The 14614-nt window shown below is 43.1% G+C and overlaps 1 protein-coding gene across 1 annotated transcript in view; it reads right to left on the bottom strand.

The window, feature by feature from the left end:
* Positions 1-14614, bottom strand: part of COL20A1 (collagen type XX alpha 1 chain) — a 206761-nt gene that overhangs the window by 25105 nt on the left and 167042 nt on the right. Inside the window, exons 25-30 of the mRNA XM_088442024.1 lie at positions 10195-10272; positions 9908-9994; positions 9697-9750; positions 5954-6049; positions 5800-5853; positions 1754-1807 (exon numbers count right to left, since the gene is read on the bottom strand). Of these exons, the coding sequence (XP_088298150.1) occupies positions 1754-1807; positions 5800-5853; positions 5954-6049; positions 9697-9750; positions 9908-9994; positions 10195-10272 (423 nt within the window). The remainder of the gene's footprint in view (positions 1-1753; positions 1808-5799; positions 5854-5953; positions 6050-9696; positions 9751-9907; positions 9995-10194; positions 10273-14614) is intronic.

Raw genomic sequence — 14614 nt, 5'->3', positions numbered from 1 at the left:
GTAGTGTGATATTATCGACTGAATTTGCATTGCGAATCAAGGCAATATCACAGGGATTTACTACAAATCCCTTGCAGGGACAGAGCTTGCGAGAAAGCTCTGTCCCTGCGAATCCCCTCTGTACTCTAGTCACGATATGTTTGCAAAAAAATACCGTGACTAGTGCCCCGCGCATGCGCTGACCGGACACCGCGGCTACCCCCGTCGCTAAGCCCCGTCGCCAAGCCCCGCCCCCATGATTGCGGAACCCCCTCCGCGACCCTTCCCCCCCTCCCTTAATAGCACTTACCTACAGTCATTGGTGCTCCGTTGATGTCTTCCATGCCTCCGGTCAGCTGATATCCCATACTGCACTGGGACCCGATCACCGGCTCCCGGCTCTGCTCTGCCTTTTAGAGCACAGTAGGAGTCCGGTAACCGGGGGAGACCCTGGATAACGCCACCTCCAGGTGGCGTTATTAACACATGGCTTTCCCCGGTATTTTTTTACAATTTATTTTTAGTAACTCTTGTCAGATCACATATCCCATTACAATTATGGGAAATGCGATCTGATTATTAAAAATAAGTGATACTTAGGGGTTGGACTAGAATTCGTAAAATTGCCCGGTAATAACTATAGGTGATACTAAAATAATGTGAAAAGGGTGTGAAAACATCCTTTTTCACTTTATTTTAGTAAAAATAATGTTAATAAATAGAACCCATAGAGAGAGTGCAAGAGACAAAATAATTGATGTCTTGTGGTTTGGTGGGAGCACAAAGGTGGAAAGGAACAAAACAATACATATAATCAAGAAGGCATTTTGTAGAAAAATATTTTGCAAAGTTTATTTGTAATCAAACGTTCACAGAATATGTAGAACCACACTTGAAACTTGAACTTTAGCAAAGGGTACTCTAAAATGGGCCTGTAACCAAGAGAGACATTTGTTTTTTTCCACCAATCAAGCTCTGCATTTATTGCAGCAATAAAAACATTACCCTTAGTCACACTACACATCATCACCCATATATTCTATCCACAGACATCTAGATCTGTGCTCACCAGGGGTGTATCTATAATGGGTGCAGGGTGTGCGGGGCACACAGGCCCGTGTCCCGGGGGGCACACACCGCACACTCTGCCCCCATAGTCTTATGGTGCATACACATGGTCAGATTATTCTTCAGATCTGAACGATAACAATTTTAAAAATCGTTCATAACAGAAGGAAAATGTGACAAATCTGACATGTTTGTCAGATGAACGATGCGCGTTCCTGCTTGTCAGATAACGATATCGGACATCTGATGTGTTTGCAGTCAGATTTGGACTATTCCATTCATTTTAATGCAGTCAAAATCGTTCGTAGTTCAAATCGTTCATCTGACAAATCTGACCGTGTGTATGCACCTTTATACTTACCTCTCCATAGTGCTGCTTTGCAGTGCCGATCCGGCGCTGCAGCATAGCAAAAATCAGTGGGTAAATGGTGGCGGCCATTTTCCCAGTGACCTGCGCATGAGCAGTACTACAGTCCCTGGGAAAATATTTTCCCGAGACCCATGCATGGCAGTAGATTCTGTCACTAAGCCAGAATCTACAGTGCGCCGTGGGACCGCCGGAAAGAGGAGAGGGTCCGCACTGATTCTGCAATCGGGCACCATCCTCTCTTAAAACGCCCCTGGTGCTCACACATGTATAGCATCATTCACAGAATTTACTAATGACTTTACCCTCCCTATCCCAGCTGTTCATAGTCACACCTACCTTGGCTCCCATCATCCCATCTCTTCCTGGTATACCCTCGGGGCCAGGAAGACCCTATGAGACCAGAGAGGGTAGTTAGTCAAAGTTCAAATAGCTGACCAGATATATACGTATTAAGGTTAAAAAAATACACAGGTTTAGCAAAACCTTTCATAAATTCTAGGGAACATATTCACTTTCAGAGGTTAACGTGGCTAAATGCAACTTAACGCGGCTGGCAGCAAGTATTTTACTACTTAATTAGCCTTGCAAATTAACTTTCCAGAGGATTTAATTTGGTTTTCTTCTTGCAGCCCAAGAGCAGGTTAAAAGTTTGGTAAAATCCCTATTTTAAAGGTAGGAAGGACTTGGGGGGTCATTCAGACCCACTCGCAAGCGGCAGTACGCTCGCAAGTGGGTCGATGTTCCCCACTGCGCATGCGCATGACGGACGGAGCTCCGTCGTGCGCATGCGCGAGACCCGGACTGCGACAGCCAAGCTGTCGCTCCGGGTCTCGCACCAAAGGGGGCGTGCTGTCGATGGTGACTGACAGCACGCCCCCTTTGGTGGGCGTGCCGGGGGCGTGCCTGCCAGACGGAGGCGTTCCCATGGGAACGCCTACCGTCTGAAGCCGGCCCCACTGACATCACTAGTGATGTCAGTGGGAGTGATTTTGGCTCTGATAGAGCCAAAATCACTCCAGGGCTTGTGGCTGGGAAAACCTAAATTGATTAAAAAAAAAACTGACAGGCATTTTTATGCACCCCTAATTTATCTAGAACATTTATTATGCTTTCTATAATTTTATCAATGTTATTAAAAATACACAAATCAGCCATTTTATGCCTTTTAAGACTCCCAATTACTTTTCTTTTGGCTAAGATACACTAATAAACTTGTATAGTGTTATCCAATGCTTAGTTTTACATTTGTGGGTGGGTACAGGCTGATTTCCCCACTTTTCCCTACACTTAACGCGGCTACATCATGAAAATTACTTCGCAACCAGTTTTTACAATTGAATTGAGTGTTAAGCGGGAGAGCACAAAGCAATAATCCGATAGGCGCATTAATTTAAGATGCGGTAAACAAAAATGTTACTGTGGCTAATTGAATATGCCCCTAGTTGTGTTGATCCAGCGGGAGGCCTTTCTTCCTGATCTCAAACATGGCAATCTACTGTAATAAATTCCCATGGCGTCATCTACTAACTATAGACACAAATACTATTTAGTTTAAGAAATTCAATGTAGTCAGACCAGTTATTCCATGGACATGTACTGTATACCTAACCAATATGAATAAATCTTAAAGACACAGGAGGAATAGGATTATACTATGGAGATCATTCCACACACAGACATGTGTACTCATTTAACTATTAATCTAGCCGGACATAACATACTGTAGTTAGAGTGGCATGATAAGGTAATACAAGCGGGATGTAGTCAATAGATTGACATTTAATATGTCAACACCACAACGAGTACATGTGCGTAAAGTGTGTGTGGGCATCTCATACCCCACCTGCTTCGGCACCTGCCTTGATGTCAGCCAAGAGTAATCTCATTAAGACTGAGTTGACTAAGTTTATTTTAATTATTTCTAATTGTTCATAAGTTTAATTTTTACTAACGATTGTGATTCAAACGTGTTTCAAATATCTTTTTTTAAAAAGTTGTTATTAGAAGACTTATGAGTTTAGTTCGTAAAAAAGTTTTTTGTTTTTTTCTTGTTTTAAAAGATTAAAGAGTTTATTCCTTTTTTATTATTTTGTTTTATTTTTATACTTTAAGGGATAAGAATCAATGTTATGACAAAAACAACACCTAGGAGTAAAAATAAAAATAGTAGCCAATTCCAATATTGAAAATGGAATCAGTGAACAAATCCACCCGATAAACTATAAACATAAAAAAGGACAGTATGGAACTGCGCTTATATAAAATGTGTATGACACTGGTAGGGCAGTAAAATATCAAGACACATTTAATTTAATACAATTAGTACCAATTTAATAGCAATCATAAAATATAATTCAATATAATAAATAGTATAGTCCAGTGATTCCCAACCTTTCTCAGTTTGAGGCACTCTTAGGGTCTCCATAATTTTTTCAAGGCACCCCTAAGCCAAAATAATTATCGAGCAGTCCTGTTTTTTAAGTAGTTGGATCAAACGAATAAGTATTTCAAAAAGAAAGAGAGAAACTGTACTATTCTTACCCATTGCCCCCTCAGTCTCTCTATATTTCACCTTCCGTCTCCAGGACCGGATAAAGCCTTCGGGGATGCCCGGGGCACTTAAGACTGGGGGGCCCTCCCCCTTTTGTCAGCACCGCTCCCTGGCTATGCACTGTGTGTGTGGGTCCACATACCCATACCTTGCACCCATATTATATTATACTTGCCTACCTCGAGTCCTGTTTGGCCAGCCCTGAAGACAGAAATCACCAGTAAAATGCACGGCGGGTATTTTCCTGAAGATTTGCGCATGAGCAATAGAGAAGTCTACAGGAACATTGTGGGTGCGCCATGTTCCTAGAGACCTGCGCATGCAAAGCAAGGTCTACTATGCTGTTGGAGAAGGGGGGGTTTGCACAGAGGCTGCACATAGCCCACTACTCTCTTGTACCGCCCCTGGGTGTAACTACCTTTGTGGGGCCCATAGCTATATTTTGAAGGGGTTCCCTTTCAAAGTGCACACACTTTCCCTTTAGCCAGTAAAGAATAAAGAAAACAACAATTCCCTCTACCCACATCTAATTGTCACTGCTTCAATATTACAAGATGCCTTACAGTGTTTCGGGGCATTAGGAAAAAAAATAAAAAAATTTGTACAAAGGGATCTGAGATTTTTACCAGGGGCAGATTGGCCATTTCCTTCAGCGGGAAGATTACAAGTGGGACGATTGGTCTGTTGGGCCGCTTGTCTCCTGTGGCTCCTCCGCCCTAACCCGTCACTGCTCGCGGAACGGCAGCCACTCCTGAGTGGCTGCCGTTCCGCGAGCTGTGATTGGTATGCGGCTGGCTCCATATTTCTAGTGCCGCGCTGTGCCTGGTGCGCCGATGCTCCTTTTCCCTGCCAGTGCCTGCTGCCTGTGTATTCTACACCGCTGCCACCCAGGCCTCCTCTCTGCCCGGGCCTGGGATTGGAATCCCGGCAGTCCCTGCCTGATGGCAGCTCTGATGGTCGGGCCAACTAATTTGCAATTTATTTTTATTAATATTTGTTTTATCTTCCTGTACAATTGTGTGTTTCTCTGAATTCTCCTACCATAATACCATATAGAAATGGTGTTATCTTTTCGTGAAAATTTGGACGAGATGATTTAGTAATGCCAGCATTACTGATCATCACCCACAAAGGCCTATGGGGGCTGCATCAGTAAATGTAGGGGGATAGGAAATCCTTGGGCTCTATTTAATAAACAAAAACATGGATTTTCCCCAGAATTTTAGCTGGAGAAAGCCATACAGTAGTTCTGTATTCTCTTTATTTAGGGATACCTAAGTAACAGAATATACCTTGAGTTGAGAGGAGTGTGGTGTCATACAGGAGCCTTCATAATTTTGTATAATTTTGTCCTATACTTTTGATGGATGGGGTCTAACTGTCTCATTATTTCCTGCTGACAGGGATGAAGTCATTAGGACACGCTGCATTTATATTGCGTGTTTCCCTCAAATATGCCTAATTTCACATATCAGTAATTGCTGTGGCTATCAGAGGGCTTTATTTTGACAAGTTTAATCTAAAATATTGGAGCCAATTATAAATGGAGAGTTGTTACAGGTATCACATGTATTTTTACTTCTGAATATAAGTTCAGAAGTAAAAAAGATCATGCAAGTAATGAAATGCTACTTATTGGGGCATTTTTGTTTTGCTCCACCTGATGCTGTAAGTGAGCAATTCCTGGGCTAGCCCATAGCTAAGTTTTCCCAGCGCTTACACACACGCCCCAGACATGTGTAAGAATCATGCATTCATATGTAATCCTGAATGAGTACAGTGCTGGGGAAACATGGTATATCGTAGAAAGAAATGAGTGTTGTTTATTTACCTGCAACCCAGGTCTACCTATGTCCCCTTTCTCTCCTTTCATTCCCGGGGGACCCTGAAATAAAAAGGAAACATATAAAACCTCCATTATTCATGCAGATATGACATGTTTAACTGACCATATGTCTAACCTATGGAATACTAATCTGTTATACCATTGGTCCAGCAACCAGTTTCCCATGCAGTCCAGGGGACCCCATGTGGCCTCCAGGACCCTCTGGACCTATTTGTCCAGACACTCCAGGTTCCCCCTAATAAAGGCATAAAGAAAAGACACAGTATGGTTAGAGAGTGAGACTATCCTGACTCGCGTTCACAGATAGTGTCCTGCATATTTTACATTTCATCACCAATCTACAGTACATCGGCAGTTTGCTCGTGTTGATTATATTCACTGGCAGTTCATTCCCCAAAGTCTTGTGTGTTGATTTAATGTAGGTGGAGAAGGAATGCAAAGTTTTTCAAATCCCAAAGCCAAGTTTCCTCCAAAGCATGAAACATTATGAGGGTGATATAAATACCTGCATTTTATAGGTCGTGTTGTGCCAAAAATACCTGAGAATATAACTGGATGTGGGCTCTGATATCAATCCCATTACTTGTTGTGACTCTCCCGCCCTCTGCTTGAGAGAAGACACCTAGAGATACTACAACACAATTACTATTTTGGGCCCTGAGCATTGCCCCTTGTATTTTTATTATAATCCATCACTGCTTATTATACCCCAGCCACACCTCGGAGAAGAATTAATTGACAACAATGTTGTCTGAACTCTAGAGACTATAAATTCCACCGCTGCAATTTCACTAATCTCCAGATTCCATTGTTACCATAGGTGCATTACCATGACAACCAGTAGACACATTAAGAGACAGAAAAATATGTCGAAGAGCACTTCATTTGAAATTACAAAAGAAGGGGACAGAGACTAAAAGCAAAAAAAAAAATACACCAGCTTCCTTCAAAGGTACACTATAATCAAAAGGTTTACATTTATATTTAAAAATTTTAGAAGCATATACGGTAGATCATTATTATTCACATTTTTTTTTTTAACAAAAATGTAAAACAATGGTGCGTTTTTGCTGCCGGTGTCTTTACTGTGATCCATACACACTACAATTGGATGGACACCTAGGGGTCTATTAACGAAGTATCGGGTTATAAAATCCGACACTTCAGTTTTATGCCCGATATTTAAAAGGGCAATGCTTTTACTAGCAAGACACGACTAGTAAAAGCACTGTCCTTTTAAATATTGGGTATAAACACGAACAGCAGTGTCAGGTTTTACAACCCAACACTTTGTAAATAAACCCCTTAGGCTGTTTTAGGCTTCAAATAAACCACTGATTGCTCATCCCAATGACCACCTTATGAGCCCGATTCTGACTTGGACAGAGTTGCGTCTGTGGCCTGCGTCTTCTGCCGGTCACACATCTGTGACCTAATGCAAATAACAAGCAACAGAGTGGTGCTGTGCTTATAATGTGAAAACGAAGGTATTGGTATGGCAGAATGATGTAATCAAGACACGTAATTAACCAAATCAAAAACACCACATTAAGGGGCCTATTCATTATGAAAATAATTGTGTGATAATTAAGGATTCATATCACATCGAGTTCAATGTATAGTTTGGAGGCATACATCATACATCCTTTACTTAATTATCACTTCCGAAAAGCAGGTTGGGTATGGCATGCCGGAAGTCGGGATCCTGGTGGTCAAAATCCCGATGCCAGCATCCCGACAGGGTTAGGATACAGACACCTGTCAGTAGGTATCCCAAACTTCCCTTTCTCCCTACCCTAACACTCCCCAGTGCCTAAACCTAACTCCCTCTCCCCGCACCCTAAACCTAATCTCCCCCCCCCCCCTTAGTGCCTAACCCTATGCCCTAACCCCGCTACTTACCTTCGGGATGCCGGCACCAGAATTCTGACAGGTGTCGGGATTCTGACACGGGTATTCTAAGCACCAGCATCCCATGTGCCGGGATACTGACTGTATACCCGTAAAGCTGCTCTTTCTGCAGAGACAGCTTTCGGAAGTGTGAAATATTTCACCTGCTGCTCCATTCTTCCGATAGTCTTCGCAGCACATCTTCAAGCTGCGTATCGCCTTAGGACCAGGAACGCTGGACAAATGAGCTGGGCCCACCTTTCACATCACCTGTCAGCTGGATGTTTTGTTGATGACAGCTGTGCTGCGCTTAGATGTGGCTACCTAGAATGCTGCTGATGTTGTTGGCTTCCCTGTGCGCTGTGCAGCAGGTACGGGCACAGGGCTGCAGCTGCTGCTCGGTATGTGCCCGGCTCAGGAGAGAGAGTTCTGCAGGGTGTATACTGAGCCGTGCTGGGGATCTCCACTGTTACCGAAACCCCAGCTCTAAGCTCAACCTGCAGGCTGTGGAGCAGGGACATGGGACTTGTACTGGACCCACCAGTCATCATCATTTACCTGACACCGCCTGGGGTAAAGGAAGGACATCGGGACATGCTGCCAGCTAAAGTCCTTCATCCTTGCTGACTTCCAGGGTGTACTGCCTCCTACAGACACCCGGAGTGATGGAGATGGAGTGCAGACTGCTGCTAGCCACCGCTCGTTTGGTGCTTTGAGGTGGCCACTGGCACAATAAGCAGACGGGTGTGTAAGAGCTTTGAATGTGGCCGGGGAGATGCTGTTTGCACCAGCATCAGCTCCGTGTTGTCTACGTGCTGTACGGTTTGTGGAGAATGGAGGTGGTGGTTCGTCTGGTCAGAGTAGTGGGAGCACTTCTGTATACAGAGGACAGGAGCTAGGCACTGGGAGATGGAGGCTGTGTGTAAAAGGTGAGCACAGGGGACAATAGACTGGGCACTGAGCTGGAGGCAGTAGGGAAACAGTGGCCAGGGATCTGAAAAGATGCCACTCCGCACAAGCTGCCATGTAAACGGCAGCTTGTGCAGACTCTCGGAGGCTGTATGCCATCTCAGAGTGCTTTCTTTGCTTCACTAATGAAAATTAAAAAAACACACAAAAGGAAACCTAGTGGCTCTTATGAGGACACAGCGGTCATGAACACTGATTGATTCCAAAAGAATTAAAAAGAGACAAAAAAATGGTTTAATCTGATATGGCATTGTTTTAATACTCACAACAGTGCCTATATTTAAGATCACAATCCATAATGCTTTTTGTAAAAGCATCTCATTAAAACTTGTCATTCCCACTCATGTGTCTTCTACCAATATGCACACAATTTAATAATGTTGGCCAATACATATTTCTGCTCTAGAAAATGGATGTGTGACAATGGGCTGCATTTCCAGGGACAGTTACAAGAACTTCTAATTGAACGTGAACCTTGAAATGTACTTGGGGGACTTATAGATGCACTACTGCAAATAAAGTATATATCTGTATTTTTTGTGCTTCATAAATGAATCTTTTGTGTAGTAATCTTATAACCATAAAACCTTGTATAAGCAAGAGAAAAAAGGACAAATCTTATCCAAATAGGCCACCCACTTCTGCCACCAAATTGGTAAATGACACTGTTATTGAAAGCTCTGCCTGGGTAGCAGGATCGTTCATGTGATGCCAGTTTAAGTATACTGTCTGCCAGTTCTCCAGTGATGCCAGTTTAAGTATACTGCCTACCAGTTCTCCCAGTTTAAGTATACTGCCTACCAGTTCTCCCAGATACTTTATTAAGTTTCCTATTAACAATGTGCGATTTCAATAAGTCATGTTGACCAATACTGATAATATTGGTGAAACAATAATGAAACATATTTTTAAATAAAATCCCTTAAACATTCAAACAACTTCCCGACTACAAATGTCATACTTAAAGATTGATAGTTACGTTTTCCCTATTATATTTTTACAAAGTGAAATATTGGTACACACCATAGGTCCAGCTTCACCTTGCTCTCCTTTAGGTCCTCGTTGTCCTGGTAGTCCCTGTAGGAGAAATGTTTGGAGAAATAGAATACAAAATGGAATTGTAAAGTTTAATCAAATATTCCCTTATCAACATCACAATACACAAATTCTAGGATACACCAGTAGGATAGTTCCCGTAGATCAGGCTAATGGACTATTTTATGTATGATCTTACTGGGGGCCCGGGAAGGCCTGGTGGTCCTGGCTCATCAGAGGTGCAGGTGCAGGCAGAAGGAGGAGCTGGACAAGAGTTCTCATCCCTCTGAAAGAAAGAACAGAGAATTTAGTGGAGGACCTCTGAACTCTATCTCATACAAACTGAGCCAAGGAACCAACATAGAATCTGAGAGGGTGTCACATGAGATGCGGCATGCAATGTTATGTCATGGTTGAACTCTTGGAATGTGTTATAGACAGAGCATTGTAATAGCCGGAGTCTACTGTCTACTGTGCAATTCTCACCATCGCTGGAATATCACAGCATCCGTCTCCTTTTGGTATCTCTGAACTGCAGATCATCAGGAACGACTGGAGCTGCAACTGGAACAAAGATTCCAACTTCTTAGATTGCAGATATTGTGAGTAGCAAAACCATGGATTGAATCCTTCCATCCTCAGTACACTTCCATTTGCTGTAATGATTACGCTTATCCACCTGAATCATTATTACCGTATGTATTTTATATACAATGGAATTGTGAAGCCGTCCTGCATGCAGTTATGTTTCAATATTTGGAAGGTGCTGCACATAAGTGTGTTAATGCTCCGTTTGCTGTGGTGACAAAGATGAAAGGGTGCTAAACTTTTTAATTGCTTTACTTAACTGTAGGTGTACGTTGGGTGAGGAAATATTTAACTTCTAGATTGCCTTTAGCAGTGATTCCTATACAGATAGGCTTCATTGTTAAAGAAAGTATTTTTCAGAAAAATTCAAATAAATCTGATGTTTAGGTCTAATGGTGCGATCGGGCACTGCACCTGAGGGAGTGACATTTTTCTAGGCCCCTGCAAAAATTAAGCCTATTGCTTAGGAGCAAAGTGAGTGTAGGTATTTATTACAGAAGCACCCAATCCATATTTGCTGACTTTTGGCACCTGCTGTGGGTTGGCGTGATGTGAATTGAATTGTAGCATCATAGCCCTGCCCCTGTCAACATAATGCAGTGAATAGCGGCATTACAGTGCAAGACCATGATTACACATTTACAGCAAATCACATGACCAAGGCCAAGTCCACACCCCTTCACTATCGAGTGAGACAACTCTGTCCCGGAGAGAAGGCATGTGTGACCTGTAACTTCATCAATTCTAAACAAACTTGCTAAATCTACATGTCTGGATGGGGAAAACAAATATGTAACACAGGAAAATACATGACAAATAAATACAGATGTGAAAACAAATGTAAGGCAAGACTTATATAAAGAAAGAGCATACAATCTAATGGGATGTAGTCACGATCCTGGTGGTGACCAGTCCGACGGTCAAAATACTGATGAATCCCGACGGCGAGTATTAGGGTTAGGCAGTAGGAAGAGGGACAGGCTGCAGTAGGGGATGGTTAGGGTTAGGCTGCAGGTGGGGACAGTTAGGGTAAGGCCGCAGGAGAGGACGGTTAGGGTTAGGCTGCAGGAGAGGACGGTTAGGGTTAGGTTGCAGGAGGGGACGGTTAGAGTTAAGCTGCAGGAGGGGACAGTTAGGGTTAGGCTGCAGGAGGGGACGGTTAGGGTTAGGCTGCAGGAGGGGACGGTTAGGGTTAGGCTGCAGGAGGGGATGGTTAGGGTTAGGCTGCAGGAGGGGACGGTTAGGGTTACGCTGCAGGAGGGGACGGTTAGGGTTAGGCTGCAGGAGGGGACGGTTAGGGTTAGGCTGCAGGAAGGGAACGGTTAGGGTTAGGCTGCAGGAAGGGAACGGTTAGGGTTAGGCTGCAGGAGGGGACGGTTAGGGTTAGGCTGCAGGAGGGGACGGTTAGGGTTAGGCTGCAGGAGGGGACGGTTAAGGTTAGGCTGCAGGAGGGGTGGGTTACAGGTAGAATACTCATCAAAATTCATCAGGATTTTGGCCAGCAGGATTCTGCTGCCCGTATTGCGACCATCGTAATGGTCGCCACCGGGATATTGTACCTAACCCAATATAATTGCACAATTTCTATGAAAATAAAGACAATTATTGTTACTGGTATTTAGCATTGGTACTGCCAGTACATTTAGGCCCTGATTCAGAGATTTACGTTTATGCAATCGCAACTGAGAGCTCTCACGTATCGCAATTGCTAAAATATGCTGATGCCTTCCAAAGCTCACCCGAGCATAGGGATGCCCACTGCTGTCTCCTCATATGTGTCCGATGACGTGCATCAGCATAAACATCAGGAGCAAATACGCAGGTCGGGCAGTCACGTAGCTTCTGAGTGAAGTCTGACCTGTCTCAAAACACGTCTCTTGTGACAAGCTGAGAACTCTCACGCTCCAAAGGAGATCTAAATGGCTAATTTATGCACATCCGTGAAAATGGCGTTTAAACAGACACGCATGCGTTCTTGTAACAAGCCATCCCCTCTCCCCCCCCAGCCAAGTTACCTCCTCCAAACATTGACTACTTATGTGTGTGCAGTGTAGCTTTCACGCATGCACAATAGCTAACAATCGCTCAATCTCTGAAATAAAACCCTTAGAACCCAAACAAGACTCAGGCCACAAGTGTCCCATAATTGAATTAGCTCAATTTCTGGCACCTGTTTGGTAGGTCAATTGGTTGAAGCAATGTCCACGTCAATTTGATGATCACAGTACATAGTATGCAGCTCAAGGTGACTTGGTCAGGAGGTTAACAGAACTAATTAGAGCTGTGGTAGACTCGAGGACTGAGGTTCAGTCCACATGTACCCTCAGGAGGCTACTCTGCTATTCAGACATATGGGTATAAATCCTGTAACTCAATCATGACTGCTGCTGAACACAAAACACGAATGCTCCATTACAAATTGACCACTTTCCATTTCCTTACTGGTCTGTATGTTCTACTGTGTTTATATATACTGGATAGATAGATAGATAGATAGATAGATAGATAGATAGATAGATAGATAGATAGATAGATAGATAGACAATGTATGTATTAAAACGGGAACACCACACAATATTTAAATTAAAATTTCCCAAAGTAAAGATGCTTTGTAATTTATTTCTAATAATGTGTTTACTGCCATCTTGTAAAAAAATAGGTATAGGAAACTTGTTCCTAGCCTATCTACTTGTGACCTTCAGCCCACATCTCCTCCTCAGATCCCATTTTTTTGTTTTTAAGTTTTTCTTTAGTTTTCTTCTCTGCATAACAACAGTTTCAAGCCTTAAGTATCAGAAAAATTTGTAAAATATTTACTAATGATTCTATTATTAGTTAGTAGGACTATACAGAGGTGTCCTCACTTAACCATCTTCTGGCCAGACATAGGGCAATATTTATTAATAGATGCAGCCAGCCCCGGATAATAGGAATTCCTTAACGCCACAAATTGCATCAATAAGAAATCATTATTCACTTAAATCTATTATTACTGAGTCACAGAGACAAGAGCTCTGAAAGGAGCCTGGCCTGGCGATCAGTAAAAGTAAAGTGATCACATCCGCAATTTCTATTTCGGCTAGCTGCACATTGCGCTAACGTTGGTCTGCATATGTGCAAGTGGGCAGCAGAGGGGATGGATCCTACGGATCCCTCTCCTGAACAATTCTGCAGAGTGTAGTCCATAGGATACAACAGGCTAATGCCACCTAAAGATGCCGTTAGCTGCCGGGGGTAAATCTGACAGCTTCGCAGCCCCCATAGAAACCAATGGGGGCTGCAGCTGCTGATGGAAATGAAGGGACTACGGGCAGATATGGATTCATCTGCTGTGGTCCCTCCATGATACATTTAGCAGGTACCCCAAATATGGGTGTTTTGAGGGGATATTAAGCATGCCACTCTAAGTTATATTCAGCCTATGGGATAGTTAAGTGAGGACACATCTGTAAATGTAATAAAATAAAAAAAAGATTTCACATCTCTGAATTCTGGGAAAGTATACATTCCAAATTAGATTTGCAGTAACAGGATACAAAACTGTCTTGGGAATACTGGGGCACATGAGATCCCTGGCATAGATAAATAGTTATAATCCGGCAAAACATGTAACAAAACACGCTGTGCATACACGGAAGGTATTTAAGGGCAGATAATGTCCACCAATGAGAGTTCCCTCCAAGCAGCTCCCACAGTAAATACTTAAATGAACGCGTTGATTTAGCGAGGCGTTCTCATTTCGTCCCCCAGCAGCAGTCCCCTCTCCGCTGACCCACGCAGCTAAAAATAGAGAGATGGTATCACTTCGCTTTAAACGTCCTCTAGAGAGCTGGACTCTTTCTTATTTTCCCTGAGAGGCAGGGAATCAGCCTGAGCGCGAATCTCTTCCAAATGAGAGTCATTGCTCATTGGAAATGTAAAATGTCTCAGGTTAAATAAAACTGGATGATAAATGAAAATAAATGTTCTGTCTTATGTCTGATATGCCAGGAGGGTGACATTGCATTAGGTAGACCAATGAATGAACTACTGCTGCCATTTTTAGCCGCAATCAGATAAGGCTCTCATTAAAGAGAAAGGACTTTCTGAAAAAGCAATTTACATGACAGTTCCACCCTGTGAGTTTTTAGAGCATCCCATTTCTGCCTGCTTTGGCCTCATCAGTGCAGGATAAGGCATGGTCTAATTGGACACTATGAGGAAATGGACACAGATTAACCCTTTCTATGTTGCAGCAGTAAATGTAACCCAGTTCTAAAAAATCTGAAGCAGTTTATTAACTGTGTGGTTGGCAGCTATGGATAGTGCTCCCATAACT

The sequence above is a fragment of the Taudactylus pleione genome, unplaced genomic scaffold (assembly GCF_031769625.1).
Source record: "Taudactylus pleione unplaced genomic scaffold, aTauple2 ptg000018l, whole genome shotgun sequence".
In the NCBI taxonomy this organism is placed as follows: domain Eukaryota; kingdom Metazoa; phylum Chordata; class Amphibia; order Anura; family Myobatrachidae; genus Taudactylus; species Taudactylus pleione.
This window is presented reverse-complemented; position numbering and strand designations above follow the sequence as displayed.